Source organism: Strix uralensis, chromosome 4 (genome assembly GCF_047716275.1).
Source record: "Strix uralensis isolate ZFMK-TIS-50842 chromosome 4, bStrUra1, whole genome shotgun sequence".
NCBI lineage: Eukaryota > Metazoa > Chordata > Aves > Strigiformes > Strigidae > Strix > Strix uralensis.
The window spans coordinates 117,410,081-117,430,446 of record NC_133975.1 but is presented as its reverse complement, the minus strand read 5'-3'; the positions used below and the strand labels follow the sequence as shown (position 1 = coordinate 117,430,446).

Sequence of the window (20,366 nt, the reverse complement as noted above, 5' to 3'; positions counted from 1 at the left end):
GCGGCCAGTTTATTGTCTTCCTGAGTATAATTTTCTCATAGCCTCAATGTTTTAATTGTTATATACAAAATTATGTATATGATTTTAAAAAAAAATATTATTTTGATTCTTTTCTTCTAGTGTCTTAATGAGATCCTGGAGTCTGCAGATGCACCTTTGGAAGTCACAGATGGATTTATCCAATCAATTTCTTTATCTGTTCCGTGGGGGTCATTGCTACAGGACAACTGTGCATTAGAAGTGAAAGGATTAGAGATGGTCTTCAGGCCAAGACCAAGGCTTGGTAGGCTTATTTTTTAACTTTTGAAAAGGAGATTCTTCACATTTTTTCAGAGGCAAAAGGCTACACTTGCTTTAGTCAGCTCTTAGCCTTATTTGAAGTGCCATTTAATTTAGATACATGAATGATAGAGAATGTAATTAATAGAAAAAGAAACTGTCAGGTGTGTGTTGGTTGTCAAGTGTTTCTCAACTGGTTGTTGTTCCATTAAATAACTTAAAATATTGATGATGTTCCTACTGTTGTATCTCTTCCAAACTGTTTCGAACATATTGAAATGGAAATAATACTGTGTGGAAAGGAGTTTTTGTTAGCTAGGTTTTTTGGGTGTTGTATGCCAAGTGCTGTTAGTCAGCATTAATAGCTGGCTATTAGGTGGCAGTAGAATAGCACAGTAGTGTAAGACTGTGAGGGGGCTTTACGGTGAGGTTCTGTCTGTCTTGGGCAACTGTAGGGTAAAAGATGCATCTGCTTGTATATTTGGAGAACTAATACAATTTGATTGTTACCGCAGTCTGAAACAATGACTTTTAAGTACTCTACCTTTGATTATAATGCTGAGAGGATTGTCCGAGCTCTTCTAGTTTATCTGTATCCACATGAATACAACTGATCTAGTTTAGACTGTCCTGGTGGTAAATTTTCACTGACTATCAAACCTCCATGAATTCTCTTTAGATGTGTTGTTATATCATGTGTGGGACACTAGTGCATTTTTAGTGTGTGGAAAATTTTGATTGAATGTCTGAAAGATTTTAACTTGTTATCCTTTTTATAGTGTAGAGAAGATGAAAGAAAATATTTATGTAAATGCATAATAAAGAAGAGAAAAAAGATTCATAAACCCTATTTTCCATCTTTTGCAAGTTACCTTAAGTAGCACGCTTATATATACTCTGCATTTCATTCTTATTTGTTTAACTGCAACTAAATTTTGAGCTATTTTACTTTCTGATGTAAGATTATTGCTTTGAAAGAATGGTAGTATTAGGAAGAAGCTTTATTTATTCATTTGCATCCATTTAGTTCTCTGATTCACAGTGCTTTGTAATACAGTAGAACAAAAACCCGCAGTGCTGGTTTTATCACAGTTCTGTAGCCACATGGATGTTTCTAGACATGAATGCTAAACTGGAATGTTTTGCCTGTTTAACATGTTTGTATTTGTGCTAGTTTTACTTCGCCTATACTAGAGTGTTATAGTTGAATTTGGTTACTTTTTCTCACCTTGTTTTCTTTACAGTATTTGCTCACAATGGGCTTGACATCAGCTGATAGGAATGCACTGTCAATTAAGTTAATCTGGCTGCTAAAAAACTTGTTCATCTTAATATGTGCTGTGCTCTCGGATTTTATTATGTTCTATTTATTATGTCAGGTCTGTGTTAGACATTTAAAATGTGTTCTAGTATGCTAAGATAACATCTTAAACCTTGTTTAGTCTTTCCCCATCTAGGGTATGTTTCAAATGGAATAAGAAACCTTAAAATAATTCTTAAAAGAAAGTTATTTTCTCAATTTCATTTTGCTGATCATGCCTGCAAAATTATACCAATATAATAAAAGTACTTCAGAAATTTTTCACTTAAACCAGTGGTGAAGATTGGTTACGCTGAATCCTGGTTTCATCTTGTTTATATTGAGTTTTTAAATACCAGAATTTTACCAGTGAAATCTAAATAGGTTAAAGTAATTTTATAGTAGTAAAGTGTATAAAGAGGGATTGTAACTAAATTTGCTTTTAAGTATGACTTCTTACTAAACTGTTGAAACTCTTTTCTGGATGCCCAAATACGTTATTTCATTTTGTCTTTATTGTTTCAAAATGTTCACAGTCAACCTTGTTAATACTTTTTTTACTCCACAGCATCTGGGTCTGAGCCTATGTATTGGTCAAGTTTTATGACCAGTAGTATGCAGCTTGCAAAAGAGTGTCTTAGCCAGAAACTGACAGATGAACAAGGAGAAGGGTCCCAGCCTTTTGAAGGACTTGAGAAATTTGCGGAAACTATTGAAACAGGTATGAATTAATTATTGAGATCTGAATGAACATGTGAGATTAAATCAGTTTATGTCATGTTTTACAAAATGGCATCTCATTTGCCGTAACTTGTCTCTCAAATTTTCACTTGTTAGCATTACTTGTAAAATTTAAACAGGAAGGCAGGACAATTGATCGTGTTTTCAAAGCCGGGGGGGGAAAAAGCCTATTTACTAACTAAAATATGTGTATACTTCCCTTAGTGGACAGAATGAACCCTGCTTCAGGGCAAATTGGTGTTTGTTTACACCAGAACAAATTCGGCTAAATCTGTGCTTGAGTGATCGGTGAGATGCCTTAGTTGTGGAGCAACTTGTTGATGAACAATTTTGTTCATCACACAAACTCAGACTGCTAGTAGTAATGCTGTTGAGGGAGAAACAGAGAATGTTTTTTCAGCTATTTTTACACAAAGCTGACCTGTTACGACATATGTATCTCAACAATCATACCGGGTTGTTAGAATTACTTTAGAAGCTTTTTGTTGTTGATTTTTCTTAAGTGGAAGAAACTAAGGGCTTATGACCACATCATGTGGTGGAGAACCGAGTGCTGAAATGTCTGAGCTGAGGGAAATGTTTAAAATCAGATTTAGAAATAGAAGTATTCAGCCAGAGTAGCGTGGTGCTATAGCAGTGTTTAGGAGTTCAGATACAGTGCATGATGAAGTAGGTACTTTCTTTGAGGATCATCCACGCTGACCCATAGAACAGCTTGGTGTGAGTTGTCACTTGCTCAGACCGTTAAAGGTCCGTTGCATGGTATGGATGTACATATTGGACATTTAGTAGGAGCTTACATTGTCACTTGATGTCTTGGTATGTAACTAAACTCAGTTCACTATTTCCACTGAAATAAATATTGAGAACTTAAAAAAAAAAAAAAAATGAAAGGCCATTTTAAATTGGTTATAAAAGTCGTTGTTGAGTAACTTAAGTGCTTGCATGGTATCTTTTTGTTTTCTCATTTAAGTTCTAAGAAGAGTGAAAGTTACCTTTTTAGATACTGTTTTGCGAATAGAACATGTGCCGGAAAACTCTAAGAGTGGAACTGCACTTGAAATCAGAATTGAAAGGTAAAGATTTTTTTTTTAAAATCTGTTGTGTTTTTTTTCTAAGGCACCTTTTGCCATTTCCTGTACAGTATGTTTCACCTGTGCACACATATTGTTAATGTACAGTTAAGACACTAGCTCTTGATCACCACTTTCATATAATGCCAGTGAGCGTTTTCTGCACTCAACTTCTGCTTAACATGTTTAAGATAAAGATACTTAACCATCAGTTTAGAAGTGTTTTACATTTTCTAAGTTAATGACCACTTCCACAGTTAATGAATACCTCTTCTCAGATGTTCAACAGTCAATGGATATTGTTGGCAAATCAGGCCATCTTTTCAGCATACAAAAGAAACTGACCCTTTTGAGTAAGGCACTTAAATATTTTCAGAAAGAAAGGTACAGTCCTGAAAAAAAAATAAACTGGAAGAGTTTAGGTCCTCTGTGAGCTTTTAGAAGAGCCCACATGTATTCTGTAATTACTTTGAACTGGAATACTGTACACGTACCTAAAGTATTTTTTTTTGACCTATGGGATAGTGTAATCCTACTTCCTTGTAAAGTATTGAAATCATTACCAAATAAAACTGATTCTTACTGAGAAGTGCTAATGAAATATGTTTGGGTTTAAACACTTAAACTTCAGGTTGTTATATTCAGTTCAGGAGAGATGTCAGTAAAACTAACTATTTTTCCTATGGAAGTCCATTCCCAGAACAAACCTCCTTTTCTGTACTTTAGAAACTAAATTGAAACAAACTGTTAAATAGGACATTGTTTTGATGTTTGATACATGTTATGTATGGAAAGGTAGGTGTATTTTTCCACTGTAAATTCTATTATGTGGAGACTTGCATCTTTTTAAGACTTTACTGTTCATGGTGTTTCTCCGTATTATAATGTAAGGAATCTAATTTCACAGAAATTTTACAGAGTTGGAGCCTATTCTCTCAATTTTTAACTTTCATTTTGATAGAACGTTAGTTTCAAGTGGTACTTTTAGACAACAGAAAAATATTAGATGGCAGATTTTAAAAAAAATTCAGGTTCTGAAGCAAGAATTGTGTGTGTCCTAATGGAAATACCTGGGTAATACACTAGGATATGTTCACGCTGGAAGTATGTCACAATTGTCCTGTGGTGCCTTGTAGAAAATGTAAGATTTCCACCCATTCCCAGAGAGTGGTGGCTGCTTCTTTCATGCCAGCCAGTGGCATTGTAAATAGTATGAAGAGAGAGAGCATGTCCAAACTTAGAGGCTAAATGGCACGATAAAGGTAACAGTTTGCATGCACCTACCATCTTTATTTCCTTTGTTTTGTCTCCCAGAACTATGTACTGTGATGAAACTGCAGATGAGTGCTCTGGAATTAATGTACATCAGCCCACAGCTTTTGCTCACAAGTTACTGCAGCTCTCAGGTGTCTCTTTCTTCTGGGATGAGTTTCCTGCATCAGCAAAGTCCTCCCCAGTGTGTTCAGCTACGCAGTTGGTAAAATTAAGTACATTCTTATATAATGTAAATTGATGAAGGATAGAATATATTGTTAGACTAATACATTAGGTTCATCCTGAAGGATATAGGAGTTGAACTTTTTTCTAATCACTTGCTGTTGCTTTAGAGGAGGGGGAAGGAAACGGTGACTTTAGGACTGAGTAAAATTTGGGATGTATTGTACTGGAATCTGGTTGCAACTGTAATGTATACAAGTCCTCTACAGTTCACTGTTCTGTGGAAACTTGCTCCACTTCTTTGCAAAAAGGCCACGTTTCACATTTTACATGCCTTGTTTCTTTCACAGTTATCAATACATGTTTTTAATACCATTGTCAAATTTATATTTGTGTAAAATGATAATTTGTGTGATAAGCTTATTTGAAATGCTTATTTTTCTTTTGGTAAGAAATGGGATACATTCTTATTCCTTTCTCTATAATGTTTTAAGGCAACTGAACCAAAGCTTTCACCTAGCTGGAATCCAAAAATCATTTATGAGCCACATCCACAATTAACAAGAAACTTGCCAGAAATTACTCCTTCTGACCCTGTGCAGATCAGTAAGCTGATTGGTAAAATGGAGTTGAGCCTAACATTAAAGCAAAATGAAGTACTTCCTGGAGCTAAGGTTAGTCATGCTTTCCTGGTCTTTAACTAAATTAATAGTTACGTAGGATTTTATTTTTTCTACTGCATACAAAAAATGGTGAGATTCTCAAGGGAACAGAATCCCCTTAGTTTTGCTGTAGATTCTCTGCATTCCAACCCAACATATTTGTCTAATAAGAAAGACATCTTTACAGTGACCAGACAAGTCAATGGCCCACTGAAATCTGTTCAGAGAGAATTCCTGTATGTTAGAGAGACTGAATTTATGCATTGGAGTAGCTCCTGAGAAAGTTGGTTTGTTTTCATGAAACTCCTGCTGCTGTTCATTTATCTTTTTTTTTCTTGTAGCACTATGACTGACTTTGCCTACATATGTGTGGAATGTTTAACTGGATGATTAAAATCACTTTGGTTTTAAAAGGATATAATTTACTTCAGCAATTACAAGTAATCCTTAAATGGTTAATTAGGTTGCAGCATTATAAAACTAACATGAATATTTCTACTTAGTAAATAAAATAATAATGTCATATTTAAATGCTACTAATTAAAATAATACTTTATTTGACTTTTACATAAAGATACAGGAAGCAAAGCAATTGAAAATAAAGCCCTATTTTTTTTTTTTAAAGAAGTGTGAGTATATAGGTAAAGTTGTGTAAATATATTCCCCTTGTCTCCAATTTTAAAATTGGCTGTTGACCTGTCTTGTATAGTGCACTATATTCTACAGAAAGCATAAAGTAGAAAAGTTTCTCATGTCCAGCAATTTCTAGTCAATCTTTAACTTCATTTGTTTATACAGTTAAGAGTCCTTGAAAAGTGAAATAACATACTTTGTTTGGTGTGAAATAGAAAAATCCTGGCTATTTCAAAAGTACAAATAGTTAATGCAGAATCACAGAATCGTCTAGATTGGAAAGGACCTTGAAGATCATCTAGTCCAACCATTAACCTAGCACTGACAGTTCCCAACTACACCATATCCCTCAGCACTATGTCAACCCGCTTCTTGAACACCTCCAGGGATGGGGACTCCACCACCTCCCTGGGCAGCCCATTCCAACACCTAACAACCCATTCTGTAAAGAAATGCTTCCTAATATCCAGTCTAAACCTTCCCTGGTGCAGCTTGAGGCCATTCCCTCTTGTTCTATCACTTATTACTTGGTTAAAGAGACTCATCCCCAGCTCTCTGCAACCTCCTTTCAGGGAGTTGTAGAGGGTGATGAGGTCTCCCCTCAGCCTCCTCTTCTCCAGACTAAACAACCCCAGTTCCCTCAGCTGCTGCCCGTACGACATGTGCTCCAGACCCTGCACCAGCTTCGTTGCCCTTCTCTGGACACGCTCGAGTAATTCAATGTCCTTTTTGTAGTGAGGGGCCCAAAACTGAACCCAGTAATCGAGGTGCGGCCTCACCAGTGCCGAGTACAGGGGTAAGATCCCTTCCCTGTCCCTGCTGGCCACGCTGTTTCTGATGCAAGCCAGGATGCCATTGGCCTTCTTGGCCACCTGGGCACACTGCTGGCTCATGTTCAGCCGGTACAGTTAACACCTTTAAATTAATTGATGTCCAGATGTTTCGAAAAGTCAAAAATTTTCCAGTTTCATACCCTTAGATGTATTTTAAGGTAGCCAGAAGAAAAAGGGCAGAGTTGAGGGTAATTTTTGTTTTATAGATGTTCAGTATGGTAGAATGAAGAGCAGTGGTCTCTGCAAGCTGGGCTTGAGCACAGGCAAAACACTGTTGGTATGTTAAATAGTAGCAACATCTGAACTAGTGAATGGATGTAATACTACCTGACAAAATGAAAGGAGGACTTGTTTTTTGATTTATCAGGTAGAGTCCACACAGATTGGAAAGAACGTAGATACACTGCATTGCTTAGTCAGGTTAAGTGGTTTTTTTTTCTAACTCTGGAAACTGAGTTATGTTAAAACACCTTTGATTAGAATAGGCGTTTCAGGCATGTAAACTGAAAAATATACTGTATAAGTTCCTGTCAAGTATGAGACACTTCAGTAATTTCATTTTCTTTCAACTCTTTCCAAAGGATGGAAAAAATAGTAGGAAACAGTATACAAAACTAATTGATCATTTGTTTTTCCTGCTTAGGTAAATATTCCCTTAAGGTTTTTATGAGCAAAAGTATATTTTCATATAAATGCATTCCACTGCATGCTGTTTTTTTTTTTTTTTTCCTCTTCCCTTCCCCCATGGGTGTGGTGGGTTGACCTTGGCTGGCTGTCATACACCCGTCCAGCTGCTCTCACTTGTACTTCTCAACAGGACAGGGGGAGAGAATGTGATGAAAAAGCTCATAAACTGAGATAAAGACAGGGAGACCGCTTAGCAGTTATTGTCTGGGCACAACAGACTCAACTTAGGGAAAATTAGTTGAATTTATTGCCAATTAGAATGGACTTGAATGATGAGAAACAAACTAAAACACCTTCCCCTCACTCGCTCTTCTTCCACGGCTCAACTTCACTTTGTCAATCTCGACTCTTCTACCTCTTCACTCTGCTGAGCAGTGCAGGGCGAATAGGCAATTGAGGGGTTGCGGCCAGCTCCTAACAGTTCCTCTCTGCTGCTCCTTCCTCCTCAGGCTTTTCCCCTATTCCAGTGTGCGTCCCATGGGTTGCAGTCCTTCACAGACTGCTTCAGTGTGGGTCCTCTCTGTGGACTACAGTCCAGCAGGATAAATCTGCTTCTGCATGGGTCCTGCATGAACTGCAGTTCCTGACAGGAGAACCTGCAGGTGTGTGGGCTCCTCTCCGTGGGCTGCAGCACCTGCCAGGAGCCTGCTCCTGTGTGGGCTCTCCACAGGCTACAGTTTCCTGCAGGTTACATCTACCTGCTGCAGTGTGGGTTTCTGCTCTGGTGTGATTTCTTCCACAGGCTGCAGGGGACTATCTGCTCTAGCACCTGGAGCACCTCCTCCCGCTCCTTCCCTGACCTTGGTGTTTGCAGGATTGTTTCTCTTGCTGTTTTTATTTCACTGCCCACGCAGCATTTTGCTGTTTCTTAAATACGTTTTCACAGAGGCACCACCAGCTTTGCTGATGGGCTCAGCTGTGTCCTGAGGTGGGTCCATTTCAGAGCTGGCTAGAATCAGCACTGCCCAGGATGGGGCAGACCCTGGTCTCTTAACACAGAGGCTGCCCCTGCAGCATACCCTGTGGCCAGCACCTTGCCACCTACACTCAGTACAGGGAGCAATAATCATGAATGGACTAACGCCTGGGAATATGGGATTCTAGAATTGAGAAATGAATCTGTACAAGTCCTTCAGTTAATTTTAGCTTGAGCTGCTCTCAAAAGATAAGTGGCTTGCTTTGCTGTACATCATCTCAAACCAATTAGACTTCTATAAACATCTCACTGCTTATGAAGAAGATATGTGTATTCATCTGTATACTAAAGAGAAGTCCTGAAGTGAACCTTTACAGTTTTTAAGATCTATTTCAGAAGGTGCTCACTTCAGTATTTTATAATTTGTACATAATAGTAACTTTATATTGTGGATTAGTTCTGGAATTATTAAAGAAGCAAACCAACTAGCAGGTTAATAGTGTTCTTGAATTTTCCTATTAGGCAGTTGTATTGTATTTTAAGCTAATAAATTGTCAGTGACACACCTGCATTTATCCTGCCAGTCTACAGATTGGGAGCAATACACAAATCTCTAGCTGTCGTTGCGTAGAAGATGAAGATACTGCTGGAATGTCTGTATCCTGTAGCATCCAGCATCAAAATCTATTAACAATACAGTTGACTCAAGACTTCTAAAGAAAAATTCCTTAAGTGTTCTTTCTTTTTTCTTTTTTAGTTGGATGTAGATGGACAAATAGACTCTGTACATCTATTTCTGTCACCAAGGCAGGTGCATCTTCTGTTGGACATGGTAGCAGCTATTGCTGGACCAGGCAAGTGAACATGCTGTAAATGTTAACTGTGTATTACAGTGGATGAAAAATAAACTTTTCAAGAGAAGTTTCCTCAGTGGAAAAAAAAAAGTGTGGTGGTAGATTATTATTAGTTTCTATCTGATAGTAGCAAAATCTCTTGTAGCTGCTCCGGGTAGGACTATGATCAATTTATTGATTGCAAATTGTACATGCTGGTAATGAAAATCTAGGTAACAGCTAAGGCTTGACAAGTGACTATATAATAGGACAAGAGATGGGACGTGGTCAGTGGAAAAAATCAGGCCAGATCAATTTTGGTTCTTGCAGCTTCTGTTTCATGAGAGGGGCTTAGTGGTCTGGTTCCTTCTCTGTCCTGTGCTTTAGTGACATGCACAGAAAGCGTAAAGCAGACAGTAGTTGAGTTCTTTTGTCCATATTTGCTGAGTAACTAACAGCAGGTTTTTTTGACTACTGCAGTAGCAGGATGAGGATGTTTTGGTTTGTACACCCCACCCCCACCCCCCGTAATGTAACAACACTTCTTATTAGGATAGATTCTTAATCTTGTTTTTGAAAAGATTTGTCATGTCCCGGGTAGATACATCAGTATCATTAGAAGAATGTGAAGTATTTGTTGTACTGGACTTGGCCATTGTTTTTTGGATAACTGGAGAAACATGACATGTAGTTTCCCATGTGTCATCTTCAAACCTGAAATTTTAATAATTCCTTAACAGTAAAACATTTAAGAGATTGTGTCCTTAGTCCCTAAAGCTGACTGAGAAGAGAAATAGATGCTGATATATGTGAACACATTTGCATATATGACCTTAAAATATTTTCTTCAGACTTGAAATTAATGAATGCTAGTGAGAGAGTAGTCTGTTTTGGTCAAGTAAAATCTTTAAACCAACAAAATGCATGTATATACACATCTGATATGCAACAGATATGTATATATACACAGACGTGTATATATACAACAATGGTTGGTTAATTTTCAGATTCAATTTTGAATTCTGTTTGGCATGCTGGTAAGGAAATTACAGTAGCTTTCTGTCCTTTTTTTTTTAATTCAGAGAGCCTAAGCAGGATAGAACTGTCAAATAAAGATAGGAAAAACCGGCCAATGCAACAGGAAGATGAATATCGGATTCAGATGGAATTGAAACGTTATTTAAGAAAAGAGTCGTTATCTGCAGGAGCGTCATCTGAACAAAGCTTCTACGAGACAGAGAGTGCCAGAACGCCTTCTAGTCGTGGCAAGTATAAAAGATGATGCAGCATAGCAAATAACCTGTTAGAGTTATATAAATTGACTGTTCATCTTGGAATCTTACTAACTTAAGTATCAAAAGAAATTTGACATAGAGTAATTGTATGCTGTTGTACTGTTGAATAAAAAAGTAATATCTAGTTTAGGTATCAGGCTAGACTTGATTATTTCATTAAAACTGTTCAGTAATCTGTAGGTTACTGAGCAACATGGTAAATACACATGCAGTGTAACCTATTTTCAAATGCATGGTTGAGGTAATTAATGCCTTGATTTATATTTTTATTTTAATAATTTTTGCTGATTATTTTTAATATGAAAATATGAACTTCAATTTGTCAAAAGGAGAGTGTATGCATTTATAGAAATTATACCAACTTGAATATGAAAATGGAACATTTAACTGTTCTAGTATTTATTAGACTTTTTGCCCTCTTTTTTTTTTAAATAATCTGTCATAGATACTACTAGTTTCAGTGTCAATAGAACTTGGAATGTCTGAAAATAATATATTTAGCTGGTTATTCGGTCTAGCAGGTAGATTTTTGAACTTATGAAATAACTTCTGTTTTTGAACTTATGAAATAACTTCTGTTTTTGAACTTATGAAATAACTTCTGTTTTTGAACTTATGAAATAACTTCTGTTGAAGTTATTTAATTAGAGAATAACCGATCTATGGTTCTTATTAGAAGAAGAAGTTTTCTTCTCAATGGCTGAAATGGACATGTCTCACAGCCTTTCCTCCCTTCCACCTCTTGGAGACCCTCCAACCATGGATCTAGACTTGTCTTTAACCAGTACATATACAACTACACCAGCAGGATCTCCACTGAGCACTACAGTGGTATAGTATTAACTACATTTAAAATCTTTTTGAAATGAACACTTTTGTCTGAAACTGTTGCATAAATATTCTTTACAATATCAAGAACTATTGCAAAATTCTAGGACAATTGAAAATGTTTAGAGCTGATAGTATTCCTTTTCTACTATGGAAATTGTATTGGGAAGCTTCTCATCTGTTTGGCTACCAAGACAGGAAATGGAATATTTGTTTTCAAATGCCTTTGAAGTTTATACAGGACTCTTTATGTTTTGTTTTCTTTTTAATAACTGCATGTTTACCATCTGGGTTTTCTTTTAATATGGACTACACGGGCAATGGCAATAAAAAGTACAAAATTGTTGTATTGCATTATTCCTCAAACAACATAAAAATTATGATGTTGAAATCGCCATCTTTCCCAAATATATTACGTGCCTAATATTTTGCATAGTGAAAGCCATGGAGAGCAGTTGTGCACTTTACAGAAAAACAGAAGAATATGGAGAGAGCAACTTTAGCTTTAAAAATACGTGGGTTTAGACAATCATAGAATTAGAAAGCGTAGCCCAAAGTAAAGCATAGCTACATTGTTTAATGGAGCACTAATATGCTGTGAAATGGCATGTTGTTGATTGTTTATGCATGTACTTTGGTCTTGTTTCTTTATTATTTATGTTTGATATAACATCTGTTTGCCAAATTTAAGATCATACATATTTTTGTTTTAGCTTCAACCAACTTGGGGTGATTTTCTTGATCGTAGCAAACAAGAACTACAACCTCCAAGAGGTTCTTCACTTACAGCCAACGTGGTTCACCAGACTTCCTTAAGAAGGACATGTAAGTAAAAATGTTGTTTAGCATTCTTCTCCCTAGATAATTCTGAAAATGAATTGTTATGCAGCAACTTGGTAAAAAGAAATGAAAATCTAAAGTAAGATGACTTTATAAATGTGTTATTGCTGAAAAATTACGTGAACTTAATTTTGTATTTCAGCTATTCCATCCAGATCTGTTTCTGTGGATGAATCCAGACCTGAGCTTCTTTTTAGACTGGCAGTTGGAACTTTCTCAGTGTCTGTACTTCATATTGACCCTTTACCCCCACCTGAAAGTTCACTGAACCTTAACCCATTGACACCAATGGCTCGGGATTTCTTTACCCGAATAGAAAAGATTGAGCCAGTTAAGTTTTCAACAGAAGATTTTCTGTCCTTCCGAGAAGTATTTGCAGAAGCTTGTTCTCATGATCACCTTAGGTATAACTTTGCTTATTAATAAATACAATTAACAAAAATACCTTTTAAGTAAATTTGAATAAAGTAAGTTTATTTCCATAGGAATTGTGTCACTTAATATTTGAATTGCATTAGACTTTCTGTTAATTTCAAAATAGCCTTGAATTTTGACATCTGTTGTCCAAGACTGTTGTTTTTTCATAATAAAAAAAGAAAAATGCATAAACATTAAAATCAACCTAGCTCTTCTCAACAATAGATGAAGTAAACTAGGTACAGTTTCTACCACAGAAATCTAGAGTCAGGTATCATTAAGTAAATTGTTTCTTTAGAAATAACTGTATTTTACAGGACCATCTTATAGGGAGTTCTGCTTGAAGGAGCTTAGAATTTTACTTAGTGCAAAATAGTGTATCAGAGATAAAAGTAAGTGTGAGCAAAGTCATGAAGTTAGTCAACAGTCTTTTTTCCAGAAGTTTTTACTGTCCCAGTACAGTGTATGAAGTAAACTATTTAATGGTGTATATATATTTTTCTTATATGTGTAACTTACATTTCCTGACGCATTTTTCTTTTGCATTGTCTATGTAAGAATGTTAGATTCCCAGCTTTATGTGAACTGCACTGTAAGTTACATGTCTGAAGTGTTTTTTACAAATTTCTCTATACTGACCATTGCTGAATGTGTAGCTTAAGTCAGCTCCATTGTCTTTGTGCTAAAGCTATAATCTGTTAGAATTTTATCTTGAAGATATTATGGTGGGTTTAATGATTTTTAAAAGGATTGTAGTGATCCTTTCTTACCTGTTTAAATCTTGACTTTTCTTAATTTTTATTGTTTTATGCTTCTTTTCCTAATTCATAATTTTCAAATTCAGATTTATAGGTACTGGCATCAAAGTGTCTTATGAACAAAGACAAAGGACTGCCTCTCGAAGTTTTAGTACTGATTTATCCATCGGGGATATGGAGTTCCTGGAATGCCTTTTTTCTACTGACTCTCATTCCATTCAGCCTCATTATACAGAGGTACGTAAAAAAATACAGGAAGTTTGTACCGGGTTCCATAGCAAAGAAAAGTTTATAACGGAGAATGCTAGATTTTAAAATGGTTGGAAGTTAAATTTTTTTTTTTTTTTTTTTTTTTGAGTATGTTATGGTTTTAAGAGGCCACTTACACTTTAATTGGCAGCTCAAATAGCGAACCAAACAGCTGTCACACCTGACAGGAATAGTGTTAAGTAGCCAAACTTCACTAGTTTCCTTCTTTTTTAAATATGCTGAATAACAGTTTGGGAATTAGAGTAAACGTTTTCCAAGAACTAACTGGTGGGAGTTGAGCAATGTGAAGGTTTCTCTGGGTGATGATTATTCTTCCAGCTCTTCTAATGGTCAGAGACATCCAGCAAAGTGGCTGAATAAGTGGATTGAGTAAGCTGGGCTGGAGCTTTGTTCATTGACTTGAATGTAGGTTTACCTACTGTCTGTTCTAGGTCAAATGTCATAAATATATTTTCCTGTGGCAACTCTTTCCTCCTTATCTATTAAGTATTTTTAACTCTATTTTGTTCTAAAGCTGCTGACATTTCATTCTGAAGAAGGAAATGACTCTCATGCTATGCCATGCCTTCAGCTTCATTATAAGCATTCAGATAATAGAGGACCTCAGGTAAGGTGGGAGATTAAAAACACCAAGTCTCTGTATAATAGCCTTTGTCTAATTTTGTTCATTTTAACAGAAGGGTATCTTTCTTGTAAAACAGAGTTCTTAACTCTCAGTTATTATCATTTGTTTCACTCTATTGGTTTTAAAGATTTTAGTGCTTTTCCTCTTTGTTTTCAGGGTAGTCAAGGGAGACTCAGTTCTGTTCCACAGAAGGCAGAGCTACAAATAAAGTTAAGTCCAGTGTTTTGTGAGCTGGATATTAGTATTGTAGACAGATTAAATTCCTTACTTCAACCACAGAAACTAACTACAGTGGAGATGATGGCATCTCACATGTATGCTTCTTACAACAAGCACATAAATCTGGTAAGTTAAAAGTGGAATTGATTAATAAACTTGCTGATTTTTTTTGCAAGAGGAAGGCAGGATTGCACTAAACCCAAGATTGCTGATTCTGATTGATTTGTGGTGGTTGGGTTTTTGGTTTTATCTTTTGGGTGTGTGGGGGAGTGTTTCGTTGGGATTTTTTCGTTGGGGTTTTTTTTTTTTTTTTCTTACTTCTGATACAGAACAGTAGCCATCTCATGTAGATACTAATTTGGGATTCAGTGATTGCATGCTTGATAACACACCTAAAGACAATGGTAGCTGCTTCACAAACTGCATAAATTCTCAGAACTAGGCAAAAAAAGAGGAATCTTGACTGACGTCTAATCCCTAATCTGTCCCATCATGCTCTCCAGCAGTTGATATAAACTGTTATTGACAATTCCACTTCTATATTGAAATATTCAGGTGTTAGTCAGCCCAGTTGCCTCTGCTGTGCCTTACCTGCTTTTGGGGTAGGTAGTAGAAAGGATGGGGAACGTATGCATTGTGTTCTAGTGATTGAGGACCAACAGAAGAAGTGGGAGCTTGTTTGTCTTGGTTCAGGTTGTCAGTAGGATTTAAGTGTTAGTATATTTATCACAATAACATAAAACTTGAAGGCTTTTCTTGAAATACGTGAGGAAGGATTAATGCAATTAACTGATTTTCTGCACAGCAACAAGCATCTTCATGTAATTTTATTGCTGCGTTGACTGATTACAGAAAAATTAGTCTTCAAAACTTATTTAAGCGAATCCTCATTTAAAAAATTTGTAAGACATCAGTAATTTCTATCGTGGTTATGATCTGAAAGTTTGGTTATTTTCAATGATGGCCAGCAGTAAGCTATGCTTAGGGAGGTTTTGAATGACACATCAGTGATAGGACCTGGAAGCCATGATTTACTGAAAGGGGCCAATATGTATGAGAGTAGTTCCTGGCTTCTCAACAATAGCATTTTTTTAAAAAAAATCTGCGACATGGTATTTCCAAACTGCAGGTGAGTACTGTTTGGTACACTCACTCTCTCATTTGAGAGAAAAAAATACAACAGCCATTTTTTTTTAAAGATTGCTAACCTCTGCAAATAATTCTAAGTAGAATCTTAAAAGCACCAATAGTAGAAGAATATCTGAAGAGTAATAATAATTGGTCCTAATATGTTTTGGTCCTAATGTGTTTTGTGTAACATATGAAAAATTAATCTCTTTGATTTTTAGATATTACATCATCAAAAGCTTTCCCCATAGTAATTTTTAGTACTATTATCTCTAATTTAGGTTTTTTTTTTTCCCTTTACTTTGTTTTTTAGCATAAAGCATTTACTGAAGTTTTTCTGGATGATTCACATACTCCTGCAAACTGTAGAGTTTCAGTTCAAGTCACTGCCCCAGCATTAAATCTCTCTGTTCGCTTCCCAATACCTGACCTACGGTCAGATCAGGAACGAGGACCATGGTTTAAGAAATCGCTTCAGAAGGAGATTCTTCATCTTGAATTTACAGATATGGAATTTAAAACTGAGTTTATAGGAGGGTCAACTCCAGAACAAGTTAAATTAGAACTTACCTTTAAAGAGCTAACTGGTAAGAATGTTAACATTATATTAAAATACTCTCTTGTTTTTCCAGATATTATGTAGTTGAAAAAAATGTCCTTTTGTATGGTTTAACACAGGGGAGAGTCTTTCTGCCTGAATTTTGGAGCAGATATCTCTGCTGCAGTTTAGGTTCTGTGCTAAGTATCAGCATAAGTCAAAATAATACTACTAGTAGAAGCTAATATATGTAGGTATAGTGCTTGCATTCTTGGTTTTGAGATCTAAGCTAGTATTTCTGCTGGGGGGGGAGTTGTTACATTGTTATACCAGTTTGTTTCAGTTTAGGGTATCTCTGCCATCTTGATCATGGTATTAGGGTAAGTTTTGTAGACTTGTAGAGGGATACTACAGATACGCAAATTAGGAATCTCAAGTCCAGTCTAGAAATGAAGTGAATGATGTCCTAAATAACTGTCATTGAGAAAATTTTAATACTTTTGTGTGTCTAATATCTTTCAAAGTAATAAATCTGTGAGACTGGTTTATATGTGCAAAACTTCTCTGCTGATTTGTCATTCTGTGTACTTCTCAAGGCTGTGTCATAATGTAGTGATGCTGTAAATGTAGATATCTATGCATTAGAAGCATCTGGTTTTCTGAATGCTGCTAGCTAGAAGATAATATGAAATAATTTTTGTTTCTAATTATATTTAATTTGTGGCAGAGAAGATGAGTAAACTTTCTTAAGTACCTTAGTGATAACGTTTACAAGCTATCCTGTTGGACTCCAACCTGAGGAGTGGGCAGCCTGAAGTTAGCAGTTGTCATTCCTGTGTTAATTTTTTAAAAATATTTTTCTATTTAGGTTCATTTGAAGAGGATAATGCAGAAGCACCAATAAAGTTTTTCCAAGTGTCTGGTGGCATAGATGGAGATATAACATCATCATCAGACAATTTTGACTGGCCTCGGTAAAATAACATTTTTTAATGCAAGTTGTTTGGATTTTTACAAAGTACTATTATTTTTCTAATTTTAATGCAGGCTGCTTGTGTGGTAAATGCTTTAAAATAATTTGCAAAGAAAGAACATGTAGCTATTGAAAAGAACCCAAGAACTTTTTTTTAAAAAACGCAAAACTTAACTCCTACATTTATAATAATACAAGATGGTTTTAATGTATAATGGTTTCTGCCTAGACTTGAATAAATTTTCATGGTCTAGTGAATGATTAGAGACTTAAAACTTTCTCCCATTTTTGTTTTTTGTCACTTTTTACTTTTTCTCCTGCTTTTACATTTCAAGGCTGAATACCAAACAAAAAAAAAATCTCAGTTGAATTTTGCCTCAGAATATTAATATAAGCTGGTATAAAGCCGTAATAACAATAAGGATAATTATTTTGTGACTGAATTATTCCAGCTTATATCACATGTAAGGCAACACAGTACTTCAGAGTTACTGAACAGAAGGACCTAACAGCTGTAGCGTGTAATAAGATGTTTAAAGAGGCAATTTTTGATTTGCCACATACATTTTTTTGCCACAAAATACAGTGGCTTTCTGACAGCATGTTTGTATGGACATTTTTTTCAGCATGGTTTTCTTTTATAATGGTACAGATTTTTCTGTAACTGTGTATATGTAATGCACTATGTCATGTAGCAGAGCATCTTTTAATAGCTGTTGGTGGTCTAATGATACAAGTGTTATTCTGGGAGAGCGCTAGATTTTTCTTAGATCACCTGATGGTCCCCTGATGGATTTGAAAAAAGCAGACACTAACATTTTCACCTGATGGTTCTTTTTCCATGTCCCTTTGTGCCTGTAAGTTTGGTGTTTTTCTTAATGGTATCACTGTGTCTAGTAAAATATGTTATTGTCTAATTAAAAAAAAATCCCTGGTCTTTGAGCTATTTAGTCTATTGTGTATTTAATGGCCAGCTAGTAGAGCTAGGGAACATGTGACTGTGCATCAATATAAAAATTCTAAACATCTCTAATGGCTTATTCTACGTAACTTCTCCAATGTCAGGATTGTATTGAAAATAAACCCCCTGGCTGTGCACTCTATTCTGGAAAGGATAGCAGCTGAGGAGGAAGAAGGTGATAATAACTTTCAAGAGGAAGAAGAAGGAGGGTCTCATTCTTTGAAGGATGTCTGTGATATTAGAAGACCAGAGCCTTCTCCTTTTTCTTCTCGTAGGGTCATGTTTGAAAATGAAGAGGTACTATAAAACTCTGTTACTGATTTGTGCTTATAGTAGACAAAACTATTTATTCTCACTACTTTATATGTATCTTCTGGCTTGCTTTTTTTTTTTTTTTTTTTACTTGAGAGGGATTTTTTCTTTTTTTTTTTTCAGATGGTGATGCCAGGAGATGTAGTTGAAATGACCGAGTTTCAGGATAAAACAATTAGCAATTCTCATTATGTACTGGAACTCATGTTACCAAACATTCACTTAACACTACCAAACAAAAGCTTTTATGAAAAACTTTACAATAGGCAAGTATGGCAATTGTTTTGCTTGGTTATTGTGGCCTGTACTTCTAGTTCTGAATTTGTTGTTGAGAAAAGCAATTGAATAAGCAGCTACAGCAGGAATTCATTTGTATAGTTTTCTAAGAACATAAAATGCTATATAAATATTCTTCCAGGTTAACATCAGAGACACCACTGTGTCATATATCTGATAGGTGCCATAGCAGCCAGCTGCTAAAAAGTATGTGGCAGATTTTGTGAATAAAGGCTAAAGTTAAATAGTCTTTTGCTTTCAGTGAATACATTGTTCAGATCTGTGTTCTCAATATTTCATCTTGCTCTGACCTTTCTGACTTCTCCTTTATAAAAAGATCATTGTACTTCAAAAACTGTTGCATTCAATTTTATTCTTTCCTTTTTATTCAGTGATTCCCCATCTAAAAATTAGGAGTCCACAAGGCAGGCAGGGGAGAAAAAACCCTGACAACCCAGTTCTGTAAGCCTTACAAAGGCTTATGAAAGCAGAGAAAGTGAACCCAACTTGCAGATAGGTGTTCATCGTTTATTTCTGTTAGTTTTCTGTCTGAAAAACAAAGAAATACAACTAGATTAAATTAACTAAAAGTAGGTATTATGCTATGCATCAGCTACATAGAAAGATGCTGATCTGTTTTAGCCTCTGATAGGCATTGCTTTACTTGCAAAGCATTTTTCACTTCTAGAGTGGCAAAGCTGGACCTTACATTGAATATACTGTTGGTGTATTTCTGTACGGAATGTCACATACATATTTACCTCAACAGACACAGACTCACTTGAAGTCCAAAGAACTAATGTTTCCTGCAACCTTGTTTGAAAATTGATCTGATCAAAATCGGGTTTTGTCACCCTCCCTCCAACCTACTGAGCTAATATACACCTACTAATAGAGGTGCTTGTGTCACTGTCAAATGTTAGACTTTGATATGTGCGTACCATAATTATAGAAAAAAGTTGCTTTTATTACTCATTGCTTTTACTCATGAATACATTATTCTTTCTTGTGCTCTTGAACACTTTTCTTTCATGTTTTTGAAATCTGAAATCTGTTATATGAAGTTTGCAAAGGAAATACTGCTTGACTGACCTTATATTAAGTGGGAATATAGTCATATATTTTTGTATAATGATAATCTATTTCTTCCTAGGATCAGCAATGATTTATTGTTGTGGGAACCCACAGCTCCATCTCCTGTAGAAACATTTGAAAACCTTTCTTATGGTGTTGGACTATCTGTGGCCAGCCAGCTCATCAACACTTTCAGTAAAGACAGCTTTAGTCAATTTAAATCTGCAGTTCATTATGGTAATACCCTTAGTAAATCATCTAGAACTATAGTGATTCAAAAGCATAATTGGCTGAAGTGATTAAGCTGACAGTGGAAAGAATTTGTAGACTTTTAAGAATGGATTTATTTAAACCAGGGAGAAAAAACATAGATTACTGTTTACATAAGTAAAATAAGCGTGAAATTGAATCACATTACTGATGGAAAAACAACAAGTTATTGGCATAGTATGCGTACT

At 35.7% G+C, this 20,366-nt stretch overlaps 1 protein-coding gene across 6 annotated transcripts in view; it reads left to right on the top strand.

Annotated features, from left to right (window-relative positions):
* Window positions 1-20,366, top strand: part of ATG2B (autophagy related 2B) — a 50,085-nt gene that overhangs the window by 4,036 nt on the left and 25,683 nt on the right. For 4 of the 6 annotated variants that reach the window (XR_012628951.1, XM_074868730.1, XM_074868728.1 and 1 more), the window contains exons 2-19: window positions 121-283; window positions 2,148-2,300; window positions 3,294-3,396; window positions 4,708-4,870; window positions 5,325-5,504; window positions 9,319-9,415; window positions 10,477-10,659; window positions 11,366-11,520; window positions 12,231-12,342; window positions 12,500-12,761; window positions 13,619-13,769; window positions 14,317-14,409; window positions 14,584-14,772; window positions 16,088-16,361; window positions 17,181-17,286; window positions 18,351-18,543; window positions 18,682-18,824; window positions 19,988-20,145. Coding sequence is in view for 5 of the 6 variants with exons in the window: in XM_074868730.1 (XP_074724831.1) it covers window positions 121-283; window positions 2,148-2,300; window positions 3,294-3,396; window positions 4,708-4,870; window positions 5,325-5,504; window positions 9,319-9,415; window positions 10,477-10,659; window positions 11,366-11,520; window positions 12,231-12,342; window positions 12,500-12,761; window positions 13,619-13,769; window positions 14,317-14,409; window positions 14,584-14,772; window positions 16,088-16,361; window positions 17,181-17,286; window positions 18,351-18,543; window positions 18,682-18,824; window positions 19,988-20,145 (2,878 nt within the window). In the remaining variant the exon portion in view is untranslated. Of the gene's footprint in view, window positions 1-120; window positions 284-2,147; window positions 2,301-3,293; window positions 3,397-4,707; window positions 4,871-5,324; window positions 5,505-9,318; window positions 9,420-10,476; window positions 10,660-11,365; window positions 11,521-12,230; window positions 12,343-12,499; window positions 12,762-13,618; window positions 13,770-14,316; window positions 14,410-14,583; window positions 14,773-16,087; window positions 16,362-17,180; window positions 17,287-18,350; window positions 18,544-18,681; window positions 18,825-19,987; window positions 20,146-20,366 lie in introns of all 6 variants that reach the window. The other 2 variants (XM_074868729.1, XM_074868727.1) reach the window with 1 other exon arrangement.